The 22,836-nt window shown below is 41.1% G+C and overlaps 3 protein-coding genes and 1 long non-coding RNA gene across 5 annotated transcripts; 2 read left to right on the top strand and 2 right to left on the bottom strand.

Annotated features, from left to right (window-relative positions):
- Nucleotides 1-881: 881 nt before the first annotated feature.
- LOC132196218 (WD repeat-containing protein 76-like) lies at nt 882-5,120 on the top strand. Of its 2 annotated transcripts, none has more exons than XM_059618721.1 (7): nt 882-1,264; nt 1,460-1,557; nt 1,735-2,140; nt 2,195-2,572; nt 2,624-3,078; nt 3,138-4,043; nt 4,264-5,120. In XM_059618721.1, the coding sequence occupies exons 2-6, from the start codon at nt 1,528-1,530 to the stop codon at nt 3,357-3,359; spliced, it is 1,491 nt and encodes a 496-aa protein (XP_059474704.1). In that variant the 5' UTR covers nt 882-1,264; nt 1,460-1,527; the 3' UTR covers nt 3,360-4,043; nt 4,264-5,120. The 2 variants fall into 2 exon arrangements, with proteins under 2 accessions (XP_059474704.1, XP_059474703.1); XM_059618720.1 differs by having other exon boundaries at nt 889-1,264; nt 2,192-2,572.
- On the bottom strand, nt 1,283-3,618 carry LOC132196225 (uncharacterized). Its single transcript, XR_009441750.1, has 2 exons — nt 2,614-3,618; nt 1,283-2,561 (listed from the first exon to the last, which is right to left on the bottom strand). It is a non-coding gene; the product is annotated as an uncharacterized LOC132196225 (long non-coding RNA).
- Nucleotides 4,306-6,318, top strand: LOC132196178 (WD repeat-containing protein 76-like). Its single transcript, XM_059618646.1, has 4 exons — nt 4,306-4,905; nt 5,006-5,236; nt 5,300-5,718; nt 5,769-6,318. The coding sequence occupies exons 1-4, from the start codon at nt 4,306-4,308 to the stop codon at nt 6,316-6,318; spliced, it is 1,800 nt and encodes a 599-aa protein (XP_059474629.1).
- A 155-nt stretch (nt 6,319-6,473) lies between these two features.
- Nucleotides 6,474-22,587, bottom strand: LOC132196216 (SHC-transforming protein 1-like). The gene is made up of 11 exons (XM_059618718.1): nt 22,320-22,587; nt 10,833-11,340; nt 10,063-10,426; nt 9,938-10,008; nt 9,825-9,885; nt 9,582-9,755; nt 9,326-9,525; nt 8,277-8,656; nt 8,093-8,217; nt 7,885-7,995; nt 6,474-7,831 (listed from the first exon to the last, which is right to left on the bottom strand). Exons 1-11 carry the CDS (start codon nt 22,414-22,416, stop codon nt 7,688-7,690), a joined length of 2,235 nt encoding a protein of 744 aa, XP_059474701.1. The 5' UTR covers nt 22,417-22,587; the 3' UTR covers nt 6,474-7,687.
- Nucleotides 22,588-22,836: the final 249 nt, after the last annotated feature.

The raw sequence follows: 22,836 nt of genomic DNA, 5'->3' as shown, positions 1-22,836 counted from the left end.
GTGAAATTTAGAAAAAATCGATTTTCGACGATTTTTTCAATCTTTGTTAGCCTATTACACACGTTTGCGCAAGCACCAGGACTGCGTTCAGGGTATTGACGGATACCTCGACATGATTTCCTTCGAGATTTCCGTAGAAAAGCGGCGGAGGGACAAAAGTTCACGATTTACAGCCCTCCGAAAGAGGCACTTTGGCGTCGGACGGACCTTACATCTAAGGCGGGCACGTTCAGACTTACCAAATTCCGCGGTGGGCACGTTCAGAATTAGCCCGTTTCACGGTGGGCACGTTCGATCTTTGTACAATACCACGTTCTGGGGGGGCACGTTCGGATGGGCGGCGTTCTAAAGAGGCACGTTACAAGGTCAACCCATGTTCCAAGGGGGCACGTTCCGAGGTAGCACGATTAAATAACCGAGACACTTAAAGACCCGCGCCGCATTAATATAATTAAACTATGGGAAAGAAAACTCTTTGTGGATAGGCACACCACCGAGGATAAGACCCGACCCCACTCTCTGGGTACGCGATACTGACCAGGCTTTCCCCTTGTATACAAGCATATTATGTTTTTACTTATGTAATTTGATTTCATTATTAGTTTTAGTTATGGGCCTGACGAAAAAGCCAGCGAATAACTGTCGAAGAGCCATTGTAAATAAATACAAGTATTACAATAAAACCCTAAAAACCGCTAAAAACAATCAATACCTACAAAAACAAAAACTGGAATGCAAACTCACTTCTCACTAAAGCAAATTACTTGCGATCGCTGACCACTGCAAGCGAGCACTGAGCAGCGCCAGCGGCACACAGAGCTCGATTTTGGACGAAAAAAATTCCTGAAAAATCCGAAATTTGACATCACAAACATGTTATTTGGAGGGGCGAGTGCAATTTCGCTTCGCTTTCCCTGTCTCCCACTCTCGTCAAGATCGAGGTTCGCTTGCATCAAAGTTCAAGGTCAAGATTCAGAGTTCAGAGTCAATGACAATTATAAGGAGTCGAAGGGAAAAATAATACCCCTCTCCCGGATGATCCCTGTTTTCCCCCCTCTTTATTGCACGATCGATGACGTGATTTCCAGCCAATCAAGGGAGAACATTCTTGAGAGCAATGACCTGCTGCAAATTCGTCAGTTTCGGCAGGGGTTACTTGAGTGCAATAAGTTGCATGACAAGTTGGTACTTGTCTTGGGCTGTGGGGGATAGACAGACACAACCAAATCGCAGGACTAGACGGTTTGCGCATTCGCATGTAGAGGTAAAGACTTCGTATTTCTGCACTTTTTTTTTAATTTTGGAGTTAATCATAAATTACCTTCATGCGACTTTTGACTATAATTATTTCGAAGTGATCGAGAATAATCAAATTGGAAAATTTCATCCTTCTAATCTCCTATTTCCTCTCGGATTTGAAAGGACGTTGACCTCTATTATAAGCTAATTCTACTTACAGTGGATTTTTTCGTCTTTCAACAAAAATAAGAGAAGTGCGACCAAAGTTTGGTCTACGGCAACAACAAAATGATAGAACCCGGGGACAATCAGTCAGAGGTATGTCTGCATTATTATAAATAAATAAATTTAAAAAAAAATTATATAGGAATTTTCTGTCCCTATAAATTATTCCTTATAAATTATTGTTTTGGTATTCCCAAAAAATATAATTATCACTACCATATAATTCTTGCTTTTTTGCTTATTTAATTTATTGACTCAATGTGTTTGCAGAAAAAGAGGGGCAGGGGACGAGGTCGTCCAGCAAAGGTGCAAAAACTGGACGAGGGAGGAAGTAGTGGTGACAGGAGCGAGCTGGATATGATGCGGGAGCGCAACATCATCGAGAAAAGCATCATGTTCAAAACCACAGGTCTGCTCGAATCCGCAGCCGCCTTCGAAGCAACCCTCAAGAGGAAACAGGAAAAAGTTAGACCAGGAAGAGACCCTTCCACCTTGGCGGGTAGGTCAACAAGGTCAAACCGAATTGCTGCCCAGCAGGACCAAGCAATCTTGCCTGCGGCTGACGCTTCAAAGGTCCAGGACAAGAAGGATAAGAGCTTGAAAGACTGTGTGGCGCCTTTTAGCAAACCTGAGGATGTCCCCATCTTCCTCGAAGTGGCCAAAGAAGTTCAAAAAGGTATAATAATTTCATTATATTATGTAATTAAAAAAAAAAAATCGTTTTTAGAAGAATCTCCTAAGAAATCTAGCGAACTCCAAAGCATGGAGTTTTCGACCATGAAGGAAAAACTGGAGGGACTGTGCAAAATTTCTGAGCTGATGTTGAACTACCAAGCGTCAAAGGTGACTGCTCTTGCCGTCCATAGATCTGTCAATCCTCTGCTGCTGACCAGCGGCACCAAGAGCGGCAGCGTCTGCATCTGGAAGGTAGAGGAGGATGACCCTGAAGTGGCCTCCTCTCAGGTCTTCGGCTTCGGCACTCACGTAGATCAGGTCAATCACCTCCTCTTCGGGGCTGACCACCCCAACTTCCTGTTCTCCAGCAGCCGAGATGGGACTGTCAAGTGTCTGGACCTCAACCGGGAGCAGTTCACTCTCTGCCACAAAAGTACTTAAAAAAAAATTAATAATAATTAATTATAATATCACATTTCCGCAGCTCTTGAAGAGGAGACTTGGCTGACCTGGCACGCCCAGGTAAAACCTTCTGTCCTGTTAGTTGCTTCTTCTGAAGGCTGCCTGCTCCGTCTGGACACACGTGAAGAAGCCGTGTCTAAATTCCAGTGCCACTACGGCTCCATCAACTCAGTGGATGTGGTTCGAGAAAACTGCGTTCTGACTGCTTCAGACGACGGAATCATGAGCATCTGGGACCTGCGCTGCATGAGCACCAGCAAATCTGTGGACAGTGGGATAGTCAAAGGGCGTCAGAGGGCCACGCCAATCACTGAAGCTGTGGAATCGGCCTTCTTTTCTCCGCAGGGTGGCAACCGCCTCCTCGCTTCCAGCAAGGACCACTTCTACGTCTACGACCATGCCCCAAACCTGGCGCCCTTCCAATCCTTCTCAGGCGTCATCCTGAACTCAGACACCAGGAAGAGCAATTTACCCATGGTAGAACTATACATTCATTTGTAAATAATTATAAATTTATTAAAACTCAATTTCCATAGGCCCATTGGCATCCTTCGAGGAGTGATGTGTTTGTGGCTGGTGGCTCCAGCGGTCCTGCTGCTGGAATCAACATCTTCAACGCAAAGGTTTCCTCAACTCCGACTGTGCTCCGTCAGGCAGACTATCTTATCAAAGATGGTTGCACTTCAAGTGTTTTGTTCCATCCAACTTGCTTTGTCCTAGTCTCTGCTGCTGCTTCAAAAATCCATGTCTTCAAGTGAAAAATTTATGAAAAAGAGTACTCCCTCTCTACTCATAATTTAATTTTTTCTTCTCAATAATCTTTCAAATTAATCTCAATTAATCTCACGGAATCTCACTTTGATTATCTTCTTTGCGTACATTTCAAAAGATTTTCAATGTATCCATTTTTTGGGTATGTATACATATAATATAGTTTTGTACTGTTTATTATTTTTGGCTTTATGGCAAAAATACCATGATTATTTTTCTAACTATATGAATTTGATAACTGAATATGAAACAACATACCTGAAATTAACTTCTGTGGTCGATGAGAAGGATTGCTATAAATAAAATTGAAATAATTATAACGAATTATAATATACAAAAAAAAAATATGCATTAAAATCTGAAGATTCTGTTGGTTCTATTTATTTTCGCGCCATCAAGTCATAGTTTTCAGAAGGAGCTACTTTCCGTGAGGCGAAAACTGCGTGTTGATTGGTTTATTAGAATAGTTATTCGATGCAACAACGGCTCTCGGCTACTCCTCTACGAAACCCTGCGAAGAGAACATCGACTGTCACTTTTTTGCTTTGGCGCTCTAAATCCGCCGAATCCGCCGCTCGGCGCTCGCAGCTGTCAACGTAAAAACACATGGTCGTCCACGAAAACCGGAAAATTTAATCCAAATCTCGTGCATCTTTCCAAAAACACTCAAAGTAGGTACCCTTTCACACACAACAAAAATTTTTGGCTCAATTTGAAAATTTTCCATCAAATAAATTGAAACAAATTAGATTTTCTAAAACATCCGATAAAACTGTTATGTAACACTTGACGACGCTGTATTATTGGTATTATTATTGTGTTATGTTACTCAGTGCTCCTCTCTTTTTGTGTGTTTTGAAATTTTTTAATTGTCAAATATTTGTATTTCAGGTTATTTTTACATCGCTGGCTTTCCCTGTTGCTGGAAAAAAAATGAGTCGTCGCAGTGGACGATTGAGTTTAAAGCACCTCAATCGCGAAGTTGAGGGTTCCACCAGTCTAAAGAAATTATCAACGCCAACAAAGAGGAAACAAGAACCACTCTTGGAGTTGGAAACTGTGGGCAGACGGAAATCACTCAACTATGACGACGAAATTGCATTCAAGCCTAGCGTCAAGCGACCACGGCTTTCGACTGGCTCGACCATTAAGAAGAAAACAATTTTGGGAATTTTGAGTTCTGATAACAGTGATGACAACAAAGAGTCACCCTTTAAAGAAAATGATTATCAATCCAACATAATCCCAGCAAGCACTAAAACCGAAACAGCCGTCAAGGCTGAGATCAAGGAGGAACCTGCTGAAGACGAGGCCGCTGAGGAATCGGAAATGACCGAAGTGGAACGGCTCCGCAGACAGAATATAGAGCAACGTATGAAAATGTTTGAGGAGCTGAACTTGGGGGAACTCAAGAAGGAAATAGAAACGTCTTTCACGGAGACCAAAGCAAGTTCGAGCAGAAGGTCGTCCATCTTCAGCTCAAAATCAAGCATTCCCTTCGGAGCCACAGAGGAAGTCGGCGCGTCTGCTAGGGTTGGAGGCCAAGAAGGAGGAGCTGCCTCCTGATTTTTTGAGGCCAAGTAGGACACGGGCCTCTGCAAATGGTCAAAGCGTCTTCCGATCTTACCAGCAGGACGACTGGGGTTCCGTTCCAAGAAACTCGACCCCGGTGCTGACCCTTGATGACGCTGTACATCACAACTTTGTCGACAAAGAGAATTCGGTGCTGCTGGAGGACATTTGCTGCAGCATGAAAGTAAAAAATATGCAGAAAAAGACAGGCATGAGGGAGGAAAATTTGTCATTGGAGGAATTCAAGAAAAAGATGAACTCCCTGACCCTGAAGGAGCACCACAAGACTAAGGTCGGTATTTTTTCATAATTTAAATATTTTAGAAAATTATTCATATTGTGCTGTGTATTGCAGGTGGTGCCCAGTCGGATATATTCCATGGCAGTGTGTCCCATGAGTTCAGGATTTGTGGTGGCCGCAGGTTGCAAATCGGGCGCCGTTGGTCTGTGGAAGATTGACCCCGAGGGCAGTGAGTGGGACAAGGCCAAACAAGTTTGTTTCGACTACCACTCAAAACCCACCAACTGCATAACCTTTGGAATGCAAGAGCCACACCTGATGTACACAACCAGCTACGATGGAACCTTCCGCAGGGGCGACCTGGAGAAGCAGACCTTCACCCTGCTGTATGAAACACCACCTAATCGAAAGGATAACCACACTTGTTGGCACGCTGAGATCGAACCTGGCGTATTTCTGCTCGGAGTGGGAGATGGAAGTGTTGCCAGGATTGACTCTAGGGAAGACCCTTCCACCGGCACAGAAACCTTCAGGTATTTTTTTTTTCTTTTAGAAACAAAAATGAATGAAATAAATTTTTTAGATGTCACGACCGCTCTTTGCGGACAATCAGTGTGCACCCTGAAACAGGCGTCCACTTTGCCACCACCTCTTCGTACAACAAGGAAGTGGCGATCTGGGACCTGCGGAAAACAACCAATAATAAATCCTTTAGTGGGAAACTGTCCAGCATTGAATTCACAAAGCCCCTCTCTTCAGCGTTTTTCTCTCCAGTCAAAGGCGACTCCCTGCTCACCACATGTGCTGATGACACGGTCTGCGTGTACAACTGCTGGGACCTGGAAAATCCAAAACTGCAGGCCAAAGTCTCACACAACAACCACACCGGCCGCTGGATCACCAACTTCAGGGCTGTCTGGCACCTGCAGCGAGATGACGTATGCATCATTGGCTCAATGGACCGACCCCAAAGGAAACTGGAGCTCTTTGAAGTGGGGCCCAAGATCAAGCCCCTGACCACCCTGAAAAACAACGAATACTTCACCACCATTGGGGCTGTGGCCATGTTCCACCCCTACCTACCAGCTGTTGCAGCAGGCAATGCGTCTGGTTATGTCCACGTCTTCATGTAGATTTGAAATAAGCTTTTTCACTCTTGTGTGTAACATATGAGTTTGCAATTGATTTTGAATAAGCAACAAATTTTTTTGAGAGAAGTCAAGCCATTAATTTTGATTTACAGATTTGAAAATGTATTACTTTAGAGAAATAAAATTCCAGGTTGTTAGGGAGACAAGTGGTTTATTATAAAACAAGAACTTCAAATGTTGCACCTTTAAATAATGATTGATCATTTTCAATTTAACAACAGGATATATTATTGATTTATCTTTTTGATGAGGCAAACTAATCTTTGCTACTAGTTTCACTCGAAAGCAGTGCGACGGATATCTTGCAAGTAAGCAGCTTTCGAGCCTCCAACAGGATTAAATAGAAATTCAACATTTGCTTTTTACACACAAAAATAGTTTTGCAAAGTATAAGAGCTTACATTTTATTTATGGTAATTTGCGTTTCTTGTATAATATAATATATAGAATCATTATTAATACTCATATGTATCTCGTAATATTAGATGTGTGTAATAATATTAAATTTTCATTCTTAAAGAGTTTGATATGACCTCAATTGTGGGTATTTTTATAGTAAAAATATGACACTTTTTATCAGTAAATTTGCACACTCACAAAGTTAGTCGAGTAGACAACAGACAGACAGCTGTGGTCGATCCAGAGTAAAATCCGTAATGAGAGACGAGTCTAATTCGTTTTGTTAGCACGCGCAAGGCTCAGCGATGCCATTATAAAAGTCGCTCACAGTCGCAAATTTGTCTTAGGAGAACAGTTTCTGTATTCAATTATTAATCTTATTAACTCTACAAACTCGCGGAAATGAGGAAAGAGAGATGGATAAGCGATTCTCCTGTCTAAAGCAAAAGTTGAATAATTTTGCCCTGAATGCAGCAGAGGTGGAGTGTCAACTTATTTCTATTTTATTCTTAACAGTGTTTGTGTATTTCTTAATTAATTCATTATCTATTAATGGATCACATATTTGAGGGACACATTTAACATTATTTGTTACACACGTTATTAATTGCTAGCAAAATTCTCGTCGGGGCGATCTGTGACATTTCCACCTAAAAATATTTATAAAGTTTATTTTCTTCCACTTTGTACTTGGTGAAATGCAACTAAAGCCAAGCCATTGTAACGGAGGCTTTCTCTTCAAGCCACACTCTTGCTTGCTTTCTTCCTCGTAACAAAAATAAAGATAACAACAAAAATAAGAAGCCAACCTCTACAGCCCCGAAATGCATCCAACAGTTTTTTGTTTTATAAAAGTCAGCAGCGCCATTTATTTTGTGAACTCCCTAGCTGAGTAGAAAAGGAACAGTTAGTTCAATACAAATGCTTGGCAGGAGGAGAGTCGATAAATGCTTCAGAGGCTTTTCAGAGGCCCTTCCCGCGCCACTGGCCGCCGCAGCACAATGGCGCTCTCGGCAGAAATGATGGGCATGTTCTTCTCGCTGTGGTAGTTGATCAGGTGACTAACACTTTCAAACATTTTGTCCTTGGTACGAACCTGACAAATCAAATTCGTAAATAAATAAACCCAAGGAAAACATGTGCACTCACCACTCCTTCTGGGTCCACCAGCAAAAGGTGCTTCTTCACACCACCCTGAAGGCCCGTCAAAACATACTGGCCAGGAGAACCTTGCGACTCGCGCACCAAAAAGTCTCCATCCTAAAACAAAGTAAGTTGAGAGGATTATAATTAAAAACAGATTAAATAAATTCTTTAAAAAAATTAAACTTCTTCAAAGTGAATAAAATTGGCTTACATTTCGGAGGATGCTCTCCGCCTCCTTCCTGCTGATGGGTCCATGAAACCAAGCTTCCCTTTCGAGCTGCTGCCTCTGCAGAGCAAGGCTTGTCGCACCAGCCGTCAGGGTTGTAGAAAATGGTTCTGCAAGAAGCCCTTTTTATAGGAAACGTCTCACTACTTTTGTTTCAATAAAAACTTACGCATGTCAAAAACGTCGTTTCCGTTGTCGAGTTTCTCCGTTGGCGGGGCGACGTCATGGTTGACGTACTCGTGCTCCCAGCTTTTTTTGCTCACTGGCGACAACTCGGAGTGCAGGTCGATCAGGTTGCTGCTGGTGCTGCCCCTTGTCTGGACAGGCTCGCTGGGGGCAGGCGGAGGAGGAGGGGGAGGGATACTGGGAGTGGCCTGCTGGGGCACCGAAGGTGCATGGTACTGGGGCAGCGGGGGCACGGGCGGGGGGCCAACGTCTGGGGGCACCTTGCCTGGCAGGTCGTTGTAGTACTCCAGGTCAGAGGTCACAGGAGACTCAAATTCAGCGCTCATAGGCTTTGGCTGACGAATTGACATTGGGGCAGTGGACCTGTCAAATTTGAAAAGAGGGGTGATTTTAACAAAATCTGGAAAAATATGTTGTAAAAGGATAAACTATAGGAGAAGGAGAAGTGAAATAATTAGGTTTCACGAATGATCCATCATGTATTTAATATATTTACGAAATACTAACCAATCATGCAAAATTCAATGGCAATCGCCACTTACAATCATGTGAAAATAAGCTGAATATGTCAAAAGCGGCCAAAAGTAATTACATTTTCTGCATTCAAATTAGAAAAATGTTTGATTTAATATTTTTGCTTAATAACTAACGAATTTTATTATGAAGATTAAGCAAGCTGAAAATCATTCAGATATATAATATTATATCCTAATTTTGCACCGAAAATTTTCAAAAACTCATCAAAGGATATTTTCAAGACATGTATTCCATAAATATAGTACGAGTTTACTTTATTTAGTGAATACTGTGATATTTGAAAAGATTTTGAAATTTAATTATTTTATCGCGAGAGACAGCTTTATAAAAACTAATAAACCAGTGATTGCCTCTGTCATAATTGTATCAATAAATTTAATATTAATTGCAATAACAACATCCCCGCGGTTTTGCTATACAGAAAATTTCACAAAATAAATTGCGAATTTTAAATAATAGAAAAGTAAATAGTGAAATAAAAATTGGTGTTCTTACAGTGGGGGCATAGCGATGGGCATCTTGGTGGCTGTGGGAGGGTTGGGTGTTCTCCTCAAATATTCCTTGAAGCGGATCTCAAAGGCCTGTCCGACGGTGGTGATGACGTCCTGAGCCATTCCACCGCCGCACTCCAGCACCATGCACGCCCGCCACTGGTTTGCGTCCTTGGCCACGTAGGCCATGAAATCAAGCGTGTCCTTGGAAGAAATTAAAATTTCAGTTGAAATTAGGATTTGAATTTGAATTGACGTACTGGGTCGCCACCAGAGGCAAAGGAAATGTTGGGCATGTCGTGTTGGGCGATCATCTGGCCTGTGTCCAGGACAGTCAGTTGTAAACCTTTGCTAGAAATGCTCAGGGTCACGTTAGCTCCCGCGTGGTTCATGTTCGGATGGTCTGCTAAGACGCGCCCCACCCGACGCTCCACCTGCCAAAAAAAATCACAAATTTTAGAGTGACAAAATCTCAAATGAAGTAGAAATTTTTAATTACAAACCTTTCTCTTTTTATCAACAGTCTTAAGGCCGGCAGCTTCACATACCCTGTTTATACATTCCCTGAGAGAAAAAAATTTTTCTTATTTCAAATAAAATTGAGATGGAAACTCACTTTGCAATCATAGACCTAGTTTCAAAATCTAGGCTCTTCATTGACGTTTTGACTTCTAGGCAGCCAACATACTGTGGAGCAGAAAATTCACTATTTCTGTTCAGTTGCAAGGTGAATTTACAAACCTTGACCAGGTAGCTGATTCCCTCCCTGGCAAGTTTGTGCTCCGAGTGGAGCCAGCCATTGTCGGGCCGGCTGACGAGGGCGCCCCGATGGGGCTCTGGGGGTGGTGGGGCGGCCATCGAGGGGCGTTGCAGCAAAAGCACCGTGCTGCCCGCAAATGCCCTCAACCCCTCTTGGTTGTGCGCCGCTAGTGGACAAGAGGCGCAGTGCGGAAACGCATGGCGCGCGCTGCACAACGAGGTTTCTGTGGTGGGCGCCGCCGCGGCCGGAGGACTCGTACGCCCGATCCGGAACTTGTGGTTTCGTTCGAGCGAGCGCGACCCGTTGCTTGACACCACCACCGTCCCACTGTTCACTGGGTAGACCCTACAATGAAAAAAATAGTATTTTTTTTTTAAAAATATAAAATAAATTAAGATTTGTTACAAGTGAGCCTTATAATAATAAAAATAATATTATATGATGAACAATAAAAATTGGTTGCAAGTTTTTGTTTCTAGGACTGTGTAGGACTGTTAAAGTAAGTTTAGTTTATTTTATTATCAATCATTTTTTGATCAGCATTATGTAATTTTGCTTTTTTTCTGACAATTTAGTTCCATACGCGTCATTTTTTTCCTTCAAATGTATATAATTTTTCATTTGTTTAAATACAAAATAAATAATAATCAAGATTTTAACATTCAAGATTAACAGCGTTTCAAAGCATCTCAGGAAAAAAAATAATAAAATAAACTCAGAAACTGAAAAAAAAAAAAAATGAAATGTATACCTGAAATTGGAGGTCCTCTCGAGGGAGCGCGACCTTCTAGCGGACTTCTTGCTATCGGGGATGGGGGCTGGGGGGCTGTGAGGGGGCAGGAAGACGTGCTGCTCACTGCTATTGCGTACGAGCAGCCTCTGGAGGGCGTGATCGGAGCGGCTGGTGGCGCCGTGCACCACCGACAGTCTTTGCAGACTGTTGTCCGACTTGGAGCGCTCGCGCAGCAACTTTGCGGCGCCCTTGTGGCGCCGCAGCAGCTGCAGAGCGCTGGCGACGCGCGACTTGGTCGCCGCCGGCAGACGCGTGTATCGCGGCGCCGCACTCGCGTCGCCGCCGCAAGATGCGCACTCGTCGTTTGCCGCCGCGGCGCGCTTCGGCTCTGAGCGCAGACCTCGCAAGCGCAATCCGATGGCGCTTTTCAGGCCGTGCAGACCACCTGTCCGCTGCGGACTGCCCAACGTCGACGCCGGCTCTGAGTGGCTCCTGCTACCGCTCTTTTTGATTGGCTCCTCACTTTCTGCAACATGCAAAAATTGCAAAATTTTTAGAAATTAATCAGATGAGAACATTTTACAAAATCCGATTTAAATCTGAATTTAATGATGGATTTTTCTAAATGATCTTGATTTTAAGATTAATTTTTGAAGAGTAATAATTTTTTGTCTTCGTTTATTTTGGGTTGGCAAGACTGCCTTGGTAAGGAAAACATCAGGGTCCCGGGAGCTGGCGACTAATTCAGGGTTTTCTCGAGTTTTAAGGTCATGGGTGCCCCTGAAGTGTGGCTGGAAGCGCCACAGGGGTTTGCGTCTTCTAAACCCACCATAAACTGTGCACTTCCGTCAGCCCACTCACTCGCAAATCAATTTCCCAACATCGGCCCAGGTCAGAAGGGGAACGAGGAGAGCCATGGAAATCGGAGAGAGGCGGCGAGGTCTCCAGGGTGTCCAACGGAACAAGAACAAAATTCCCAAAGTCAGGATGGACGCTCTCACATTCAGCTAAACCAACAGCAGCATGGGCGCAGGCAGGAAGTTTGGGTATCGCCGGCGCCGCATTGGCCTGAGCAGATGCAGGTGTCAAATCAAGGTCAGATATTCATGCAGCATGCTCAATGGAGGGGCGTTGCCCTACATCCAGCCCATCCAGGTATACCACCATTCATACAAACAGGACAGCCGGACGGTTTCGCTGAAGCAGGGGTGCCAACACAACAGTACTACGGTACCCAGAATCAAAGCAAGGATGAGACAATTCGGCAATTACTGCAGAGGCAATATGAACTTTGGGAAAAACTTGAGGAGGAGAGAACCCTTTTTAGGGATACGACGGCCAAACTACAGGAGCAAATGCAATGGCTGATGAAAAGAGTTATGATGATGGATAAGCCTCAATTTCCAAATTTTCCGCAGGGTCAGCATCATGCCCAAGGAGGCCCTTACGGTGGAGGCCCATACAATAGAGTACCTTATCGGAGAGAAGGAGGAACGATGCAAAACGGAGGACGTTATGGAGGGCAATATAGAGCCAACCGGCAGCGTGGCAGGCAGGGCTACTATCCACCACCAAATCCTCTAACACCCGCTGATGACACTCCATATGTGAATGAGTACATAGAAAACACAAGGGATGGAGGTAAACTCGACCTGGCCTTGAAAAATAAGGAATCTCTTGCTGTACCTGGCTCGAAAGTGAAGATTGTTGAGCATGAGGGAGTCAACATCGTTGAGGCTAAGGAGGAAATTAAGGTACATGCAATTGCTTCTGATCTATGGACTTCCAGTGGAGCGGCTAAAGATGTGACTGAAGTTGCTGGGAAACCAAACGCAATTCCTGGGAAAAGCAAAATTGGTGAAGTCATCCGACAAGAAGGAGGTCCTCTGGGCACAGTTTTTCATCTGGTCACAAAAATGAATTCCCCGGACAAGCTGGAACGTTCTCCGGAAACTTTTCTGAGGGACGTCAAGAAGGCCCAGCAGTGCTTGGCAAAAATCATCAAAGAGGAGGGCATTGAACAAATTGCTATGACGTACTTGAACAGTGGCCTGGATAGGCTGAATCGACTGTGGGTCATGAACTCGCTGTACACGGAATTGACCAAGCTTGATTGTGATGTGACGCTGCACTTCTATGGCAAGTACAACTCTCGTAGATGGCAGCAGTGCGGTCGGCTCTTCGACCCAGTTATCACCCTTCCAGAAGGGGAGTCAGAGGAAGCGAAGGACAGCGGCAACCAGACTGGAGGAGATTCTGTGGGACTGACTGATGATGCAGACCCTGGAGATGATACAAAAGGGCGAGAAGACAAGGTGGACAACAGTGTTGATGTTATTACGAAAAGTGGTCGGGTCTCCAAGCCTCCAAATCGTGATTTTTAACTATCCCTTGTCGAACCAGCAACGATGTGAGTTCAAATAACAATATAAAATTAGGTCTCTGGAACTGTGAAGGACTAAACAGGGCTTTTCAAATTACGGAACTAGAAATATTTACGAGATATGATATTCTGATCTTAACTGAAACATTTTTAAAGAAGCCTTTGCAAATACAAGGTTTTTATGCTAGACATATTCTAGCATCTCACAACAATGGAAGAGGGCGACCGATGAGGGGAATCTCTGTATATTTTAACTCAAAATTGGGGAAATTAGTAAATGTACAATATTTGGAGAATTTCTTAATTTTAAACTTCGAAGAGATATCGATTGCTGCCTGTTATTTGGATCCAAAAATGAGAGTGCATACTCTGACAGATGAATTACTCTCTATCACAAAATATATTTCAAATTGGGACAATTTTATCCTTGCTGGAGATTTCAATTGCAGGTTAGACATTGAAAATAGAAAAGCTGAAGCACTCTTAGATTTTACGGAAGAAAATAGTCTAACGCTAGTTAATGATTTTCCTTATCAAAGCACTTATAACTTTAAGAGAGGATCTAGTGTAATAGATTTAATATTTAAGGGACCTTCGATACATTCCCGCAACTTTAATATTGAACCGACAATCAGGAAACATAACATCCTATCAATAGACTTTGACTTCATTAGGAAACAGCAACTACAGGATGGTCTCAACTTACGGAGTCTTATAAAATTAGATGATTCAGTGCTGAAAGAATTGATTGATAACAAATATCAGTCTTTCCTCCTGCAGGAGTTAGAAGCAGGGAGTATAGAGGGATTTTATGGGAATATTCTTAATATGTTGCAAGAGGCGAATATACCGCGGAAACAAACGGAACGGGTGAGTCAACCTTGGTTTGACTCAGAATGTTACAATTTCAAAAACAAGTTGTTTGAATGGAGGGAGTGGTTGTCTTTCGCTGAAAGTTTGGGTATGAAAGAACAGATAAAACTATTTTTGCCTTTTTATACAGACTTGAAAAGGGATTATAAGAGATTGTGTGAATGGAAAAAGAATGAATATGTACGTAAAATGGAGGTGAATATCTTGAGAGAAGCAGAAGATAATAAATGTTATAAAATATTAAGCTTGACTAAAAAATTCTATAACTCAAATAACATAATGATGGAAGAGTGGGAGGATAACTTTAATCAAATTTTTAATGAGGGACGCTTGAATGAAAATAGTTCTTTAAATCTTCAAACGTTGCTTGATACATATCAATCAGATGTTCCTTTTATACCAATTATGCAAGAGGAAGTTACCTTAGCTATGAAAAGGATGAAAAATAAGAAAGCGCCGGGTCCGGATTGTATTAGAAACGAGAATTTGAAACTGATTTTAGCACACTTGCTTCCTGAGGTGACTCAATTTTTGAATTTATGTGTGCAAAAAGGCTGCTACCCAGAGGACTGGAGATATTCAACCTTAAAACTTTTATATAAAGGGAAGGGGGATTCGGAGGATACAAATTCATACAGGGGTATTTGCATTAGTTCTGCGTTTTATAACTTGTTGGATCGAGTCCTACATGCAAGAGTGTACGCCTCACTAATTGATGAAATACCGGAAAATCAGTACGGCTTTGTAAAGGGGAAATCAACCTTAAAGGCGGTGGAGCAATTGCTGACAGAAATTCAAAGCACTGTATATGGGGAGAAAAAGACCTCGCTTTATGCTGTTTTTCTAGATGTTAGAAAAGCATTCGATTCTGTAGACAGGAAATTTATCTTTCAAAAACTCATTAACAGTAAGAAACTATCCTTCATTGAGCTCAAGTTTTTAGCATTTAGTTTAGACGTAAATTATCTTAGAATTATTGACGGCGTTACCACCTCTAGATTAATAACTCAATCAAATGGTGTTCGGCAAGGAGGCTGTACTTCACCTTTCCTTTTTAATTTCTCGCTATCAGACATTAATACCGTTTTAACAGATTTGAAAAGTGTTAAAGCTATATATTACGCTGATGATATTGTGCTTACCTCTGAGAATTTGGAGGAGTTAAGAATAGCACTTGTTAGAATAAGAGATTTCCTTCTACTACGCAGTTTAAAACTCAATTTAAACAAATGTAAATTAATGAAATTTAGAAATGGGGGAAGAGGTAGATATGCGAAAACAGATCAGTTGTTTTTAGATGGAGCTGAAATTGAGCGAGTAGCTGAATTTACATATCTGGGTGTCATATTTCAATCATCAGGGATAGTATTTACCAAACATATTGAAAAAAGAGTTAGGGCTGCCTTATTCGCTACATATAATATTAAAGAACTGAATAATTTATCGACAGAAACTGCACTGAAATTGTTTGACTTAAAAGTTTCTCCTATAGCATCATATGGCATTGATATTATATGGCCACTCTTGTCAGGGGCAGATTTTGAAAAACTTGAGAGAGTTAAGACAAGGTACCTTAAACGGGTTCTGGGCCTCTCTAAATACAATAAATCCAGATTTACATATGAATTAGTGGATACTGATCTTTTTGTGTCTGACTTAAGAAATAAGTTTTCATTATCTGAAACGACTGCTTATAAAAAGTTCCAAGAAAATAAAACAATGAACAAACTATTAGGTATAAGAGATACTTTTTATGAGACTGAAACAATGAATAATCTCAACTGGCAACGTGCAATGTTTAAAGATCGATATGTTTTTACAAGATTTGCTTGCCACGGATATCATTATTTGTTTTGTGAAAATAAAAAGTTTCATTATGAAGCTATGGATGAATGCAAATGTGAACATTGTGGGGGGAAATGTGAGCAATACCATATAACTGAATGTCCCAATAAAAAGATGAGTCTGCGCGAAGCGGCCCATCAACGATATTAATGTGCTTGTATAGTTATAAGAACAGTCGTTTTAATAATATAGGAATAAATTAGCTACTTATATTTATATTAATATATTTATGTCATTTATGTAATCGCATATGTTGTACACCTAGTGTGTTTAATAAATACTCTAATCTAATCTTTATTTTTATAGCAATAAAAAAATCATAGGATAAAAAAATGTTTGGTAGGTGATTTTAGGATTTGGTTTGTGGTTAAATAAAACTGGTTTTAGATGAAAAGTGTCAAACTTTCATATAATTTTTCCAGTGACAAGAATATTCAACATTTTTCCGAGATTAATAGAGATAATTAACTTATCAAATTTAAAATTATTATTAAAATAAACATTATGATGCAATTAAATAAAAATAATTTCTGCACAATATTTTTTAAACCTAATTAGAGTGTATTGATTAAGAAGATTCTGCATTTATAATTACAAATAAATGAAGTACATTGAAATTGATATTAAAAAATTGCCTACACACGTTTTTGTTTTGAATGCTGATGTCTATTTTTTGCAACATTTTAGATAATTTTACTACGTCGGATGAGTCTTTTTGATCTCGGAAGTTTTAGCACCATTCTTGCTGCCGGTGGTGCTGTTTTCTCAGAAAAAAAATTCTTTCAAAAATTGAATATAATCAATTTGATGTAACAATTGAACGAATAGACAACTTTTAACAAATAAAACCATTTTGTTAAATAAAGAACTATTTCAACTATTACATACAACTGGTCAAGTTGCTATTTTAAACGGTTAAAATTTGTTTGATCAAACTAATTGGAATGAAATATAAATTAGACGAATCTTGGCGTTGATTAGGCGCTTGTGTATTCGCGCCGAGCGAATTTGCATTCAAGACGCGGCGCGCCGGCGGGTTGTGTGCATTGCATTTGCGTGTGACACGTTTTGTTTATATTTATTGATTCACGCGGCGGCTGCGACGGAAGCGAGAAAGGGCAGAGGTCGCGGCTCGGTTGGTTCTGCGAGGGACACATAATTAGTGCGAATTCACGGTTGCGGGGGCGCGAGCGGAAGATGGATAGGCGCACAAAAAACTCGATTACTCGCGCGACGAGTGACGCAATTTTCGCCCTCGACGGAGCCAATCAATGGGGCGCAAATCTAATTAGCGTGCCATTGATGCACGTCGAAAAGATTGGACTTTTGCAGCCACTCGACCGCCGGAACAATCAACAGATCTGCCACAGCCAACAAGCAAACTTTCCTGGCGCGCCTGCGGATTATGTTAGGCTGCGAATTGCGCGTCAACTTCTTCCTTGACTGCCGCACATTAAAAACTTGCTTCTCGAAATGTGTTTCAAATCCACAGATATCGTTGTAAAAGTTTCTTCTTTAAAATTTAATTTTCACCTCTGTCAATTGCGGCCAGAATTGCCAGAAACTTGGAAGGCCATTTTAATTAAAAATACAGAATCTGCTTTTGTTAAGAATCAAAATTTACAAAAATTTTCACTCGCAACAAAATTTATTTCTATTTAATAATAAATATCCATTTTTTCCTAAAAATAAAACAAAATGGTGCTTGTAAAAAAATATTTGTGACGATTTTGAAAGGAAATTCATTATGAGGTAGCAATTTAAAAAAAAGCGGTAGTTTCACTTACTAAAATAAAAGAGTTTTCGTCTCGCTTTGTTATAACAAATTCTAGCCTAATTTCTATGTGACACGTTTTGAAACGAGACACAAAGTTGAGCAGATGCAATGTAACACCACTGTCACTTTGACCGCGTGAATCGTGTGTGGGAACGCGCGTAGAAATGAGATTCTGGTCTGGCGAAAGAAGAGATTCAGACTTTTTAGGCGCCCTTGGTAGTTGATCGCTCAGCACTTACATGGAAGTATCGTTTTGCGTGGGAGGAAAGAGCAGCGTGTAATTTTGCGCAGTATCATTTCAGAATCATGGATATTTGAAAAGCGCAAAATTTTATTTTAGGCTAAAAGTTTTTGCTTTTATCACAGGCATCACAGCCTGTGTGCCACGTTCTGTTTTAGTTACCTAAATAATATTTAAATCTGCAAACATAGAACATTTTAAATTTTCTCCTGATTTCCAGGTCTTGTTCCCAAAAATTTTTGGAAAGTTAAAAACTGCTGGAAAAGACTTAATGGAATATTAAGAGCTGCTTTTTTCTTCAAGAAAATGACGCATATACTCGAAAACTACCCTGCCCTGTTTTATCACAAACAATTTCTCTTGACAGCAGATTTCCAATTGTGAATTAATAGATTTTCCTTGAGATAAACCAAAAAAATTAGGTTTTTAAAGTGGATTTTCCAACAATCTAGCGACCATACACATTCCTGAGTTTAGCTCTTTCGAATGGGGTATTCCGCAAGTGCCTGTGTTCAAAAACATAAATGTCAGCGTGTCCCAAAACAATTACAGTAAGAATTGTTACTTTAAATTTTGAGCAGTTTTTTCTGTATCAGCTTGGAAAAAATGCGAAGCGAAATTATAATTATGAGGCGCAATTAAAGGATTGCGCTGATTGGAGGCGGAATGGAAACGGTGTGGCGCGAAGGCGTGCAAAAGCATCGTTCAAAGCAATGCACCTGCGGTTGCTGCGGCATGAATGGGTCGGTTCGTTGATGGGTGCGCACCCCTCCCTCCCTCGCGCACCCCTCCGGCGGCCCCGTCGCAGCATCGATCGGCCGGTGCCGCCGCCGCCGCTTTGCGAGACTGCACGCAGAAAAGCAAGCCTTCCGTCGACGTGACCTGACCCGGCCGCGGAGCGCGGGCGGGCGGGTCAAGGTCGCGCACCCCTCTCGCCGGTCCATTCACCCGCCGCCGCTCCATTCATCCACCGGATCACTTCCGGCCGCGACCCTTCCGCTCCCCATTCACTCTTTCCTCAGCTTCTTCCCTCAACTGATCTGATTTTCCTGAAAATTTATCCAACAGTATTAATGAAGCACTAAATAATTGAATTGTACTGGATTTTCCTGTGCGAGTGTGTATGCCTGATCAAAGTAAAATTGTCATTGACTCATTCTAAAGAATGCAATAATATTTTTTAAGTAAAAATTTCAAATACTTGGCAATGTCGCAGAGTTTCTACAGATGTAAATATATATTAAAAACTTATATTCCCAAAGTATAATAATGTGGTGTAAAATGTTCACAACATCATCATATATTTTGAGAAGAAAACTTCTGTTCAAGAGAGAGGCTATTTTATATATTTAGTTATAAGTGAAAACCAGTCAATATATTTTGGTCATTGAAGGCCTTGTTGAGTTCAATGTTTATTGAAATAGAAATTTTCTGACACAAAATATTAATTCTGATTGTGATTATAAACAAACAACTTTTTATTTTGTGAAATGAAATTTATTTTGAATCGATAGTGACACTATCACTGCTATCTTATTTGGAAAAACTGTGGAAAGAAAATTTCACTAAGCAAAACCAAACTCTAATGTTTTATTTCCTATTTCATAATAAGATTAATAAGGGTGATCAAAAACCCTATAATCAGAATTATTTTTGTTATAATTGTTTTTTGGTTTTTTCTTATATTAATTTAATGCAATTATGTAGAATAAGTATCCAAAATTATCCATGTTAGCAACTATTTTACTTTCACCAAAATATTAATTTTTAGTCACTATAAATGGCTTTTGAATTTTGACATTTTCTGGATGAGTGAAATCCTTGAAACGCGATGTTAAAAAATACAAGGCAGGGGCTTTGGTTTTTGAATCGCCCAATTTTTTTTTTTTTTTTTTTTTTTTTGGTTTATGTATGTTATTTAAGTAAATGAATTACTAAATTATCACTTATCAAGTAAAATAAAATTAATACAAAAAAAAATTATAATTATTTGACGAGGCCTCAGCCAATGAAGTGATGCCAGTTCTGTTTGTAAACAAGTGAAAGAAAGTATTAATAACTTTTCAATCAAACCGATTTTTTAGGACCACTATAAAATGAATTAAAATAATCTTGATTGAGCTGAGAACAAAAATTTAATTTCCCAGGTGCATTTGAACAATATTCTCAAGAACTGTAGTCTAGAGACTTTATTTGAAATAATTAAGCATTGAATTTAATTTATTCCTCAAAATTACAATTTCCTTTTTTTGCAGGTTTTTTTTGTAGCTCTTTGTGTGGTGTAATTTGCAAGTCCTTGATAATGAGCACCGCGTGTTGCGGGATTATTTCCAGCACAAAAGAGACAAAGTAAAACCTCAAAGCAAAGAGCTCTCTTTTGACAGTAGAAAGGTTCCTAGAAATTCCATGTTAAAAAACGGAGCTTTTCTATACTTTGTACAAAAAAAAAAATTATTATTCGATGAAGTTTGTGAAACTTATTGTTAGTGGAAAAAAAGTGGGGCTGTATTTTTAATCAAAATGAATAAGAAATTTTTAGTGAATGGAATTGCGTTTCCTGGCGTGTTTGGTGAGGAGATTTTGAGACGCATATCAAAATCGGTATATTGAGCGGCTCTGATAAATTTAGCCTGTGGTCGGTCGGCGGTCAGTGGCGCTGCTTTTCGCTCTCTCGGAATAAGCAAGGTGCGGATGAGAGAGCAGATGAAGAAACGCACATGAACGTTGACGAGGCAAACAAACGGAAACGCCCACGCGGCCACTTTGGAGGCACTTCCGCGCGCGCCGCGGAGAACGCACGCTTGGCGGACACTTGACTTGGCAGCAGCCGAAAAAACTCATTTGCATCGAGCGGCCGCTTCCTCTCGCTAGCCCCACGAATCACAAAGCCGGCCGGCCTACGATATTCCTCAATCTTCATCATCTCCAACTTCCGTCCTCTGTTTTTGATAAAATTTACACAATGTCCGAGACAAAATTGATTGAAAAGGAAAAGGGAGAGATGCAGAGGATAAATTTTCAACTTAGAGAACTATTTCTGTTTTTTTTTTTTTAAAGAGACTTGCGGTGGTCCATACACATGAAAGATCTAAAGATCCGAGATGAAATTTTGACGAAATTGATTTAAGTTTAATTAATTTGAAAATAATTGTATTTATTTATAGAGTACCCAGTACCCTCTAAAAAATTTACACAATAAATGCTAAAATATAAACGCCATAAATATTTAAAAATAAACAGATCAATTGAATTATTGCTTATTGGATTTTGTAAGAGTATTTAATATTTTCCTTAAATTGAAATGAAAAAGCCGAAAATGGGAATCTGTGTGTTAAATTTAATTCAGGATAAAAATAATACAAAGAGATACTTTTTGATACGCACTAACTACAATACAATAACTTCCAAATATAACCACCTTTTTTTTTTAAAATCTAACAGTAACTTAATTGTAAATCACACAAGTTGTGTAATGGAAATGAAATCAAATTGAAAAATCACAATTGAAAAATTGTAAGGGGATGGTCAAAACTCAGGTCATCCACAAATGTTATATTTTTCAAAAAATAAATGGAACCAGTTTGATTATTCACCTTGAATAAATCGTTTCATAGATCGTCTCCATACAAAAGGCGAACAAAACACTCTGCAAAATTTAGGCTCTGCACTCATACATTTAGTGTGCCATCATAAAATATGGGACAAAAAAAGTCGCAAAAATTCTCATATAAAAATCCATTTGATTGGCAGAGGAAAAGTTCTCCCCTGGGTCTCACCCCTATAATCCTATTATTTCGTTCATAAATTTTTTAGATTGGCCAGCTGCCAATTAACATTATTGCTTTTAAGTGAATTTTAGGCGCTTTTGGTAAATTATCAATTACGGACAAACCCAAACACCGTTTTGAGTCGTGAACTGAACTTTTATAACACGATTACAATGAAATTAATTTATTTCCTACAGATTAAGCAACTTGATGTAGTTTGTGATTAATTGCATCCTCGAACATTAACTAGAAGTTTGACGCGACCAAAGTTGCCGCAAATTAATTATGCAAGCGTGTCCAGCAGCTTACTTTGGGCTGACAGCTGATTGGCATTCGATTTCGAACGCCGAGCAAAAGCAGTTTTTTGTCGGATGGCTTTGCGTCCGGTTTGTTTACGGGGCGCCGACGGACGGACGGACGGACTCGAAGGGGTCTTTCTTTGAGAGGGGGGCGCGGGGGGGTCAGGTCGGCAGTGGGAGATTCCACGGCGCGCGCGAGGGGCCGCGGAGAACGCCGGCTGCCGCCCCTTCTGCTTTCGCAAGGACCCGGCTGGGCCCCCGAAGAGCGCAAATTTTGAGGTTTTTTGGTCTGCCGAGGAGAAGAAGAAGTTTGGACTCACTTATTGCATGATTAACAGGTGTGTAGTTGTCCTCCTGCAGCGAGCGATATGTGCGGTGGGTGAGGCACTTGAGCATTTTGCCCAGCTCGGCGCTCATTTTGGGGCCCGGGGGCGCCGGTGGGTGGCCGGGGCGCCTCCGCCCCGGGGCTCCTCCATTCGCTGCACCTCACTCGCGGGCGGCTCCAGCTCGCGGCCGCCGCTCTTTCGCTCTCTCTCTCTCTCGGCTTCGCACTCTGCCTGGCTGCTCCGCCAACAAGAGCGCCCGCCAGACCCGGCCGACGACGGAGCCCAACGCATGCGCCGCCGCCCCGCGAGCGTGGGCGCACCCCCCCGCAGCCCGACCGGAAACAAGTGACCCCGACCGCCAGAGCCCACACGACCGGCCCCACACACCTAACTGTGAGTCCCTCCTGCACGTCCTCCGCCTTGCTCTCTTTCTTGAGCCATGAATTGCACTGCCAGGATTCTACACACTTGATGTTTCATTTTTGCACATCAATTCATATTTTCCTTGTCT

Source organism: Neocloeon triangulifer, unplaced genomic scaffold (assembly GCF_031216515.1).
Source record: "Neocloeon triangulifer isolate White Clay Creek 2 clone unplaced genomic scaffold, ASM3121651v1 ptg000011l, whole genome shotgun sequence".
Lineage (NCBI taxonomy): Eukaryota > Metazoa > Arthropoda > Insecta > Ephemeroptera > Baetidae > Neocloeon > Neocloeon triangulifer.
This window is presented reverse-complemented; position numbering and strand designations above follow the sequence as displayed.

Excerpts from the sequence above, each read along its gene's own strand:
- LOC132196218 (XM_059618720.1), top strand. The coding sequence starts at position 1,528 with ATGATAGAACCCGGGGACAATCAGTCAGAG. Across the intron at positions 1,558-1,734 it reads CCGGGGACAATCAGTCAGAG|AAAAAGAGGGGCAGGGGACG; the intron begins GTATGTCTGCAT and ends ATGTGTTTGCAG. Across the intron at positions 2,141-2,191 it reads GGCCAAAGAAGTTCAAAAAG|AAGAATCTCCTAAGAAATCT; the intron begins GTATAATAATTT and ends AATCGTTTTTAG.
- LOC132196178 (XM_059618646.1), top strand. The coding sequence starts at position 4,306 with ATGAGTCGTCGCAGTGGACGATTGAGTTTAAAGCACCTCAATCGCGAA. Across the intron at positions 4,906-5,005 it reads AAGTCGGCGCGTCTGCTAGG|GACGACTGGGGTTCCGTTCC; the intron begins GTTGGAGGCCAA and ends TCTTACCAGCAG. Across the intron at positions 5,719-5,768 it reads ACCGGCACAGAAACCTTCAG|ATGTCACGACCGCTCTTTGC; the intron begins GTATTTTTTTTT and ends TAAATTTTTTAG.
- LOC132196216 (XM_059618718.1), bottom strand. The coding sequence starts at position 22,416 with ATGAGCGCCGAGCTGGGCAAAATGCTCAAGTGCCTCACCCACCGCACA. Across the intron at positions 10,009-10,062 it reads GAATCAGCTACCTGGTCAAG|TATGTTGGCTGCCTAGAAGT; the intron begins GTTTGTAAATTC and ends TCTGCTCCACAG. Across the intron at positions 9,886-9,937 it reads ACTAGGTCTATGATTGCAAA|GGAATGTATAAACAGGGTAT; the intron begins GTGAGTTTCCAT and ends TTTTTCTCTCAG.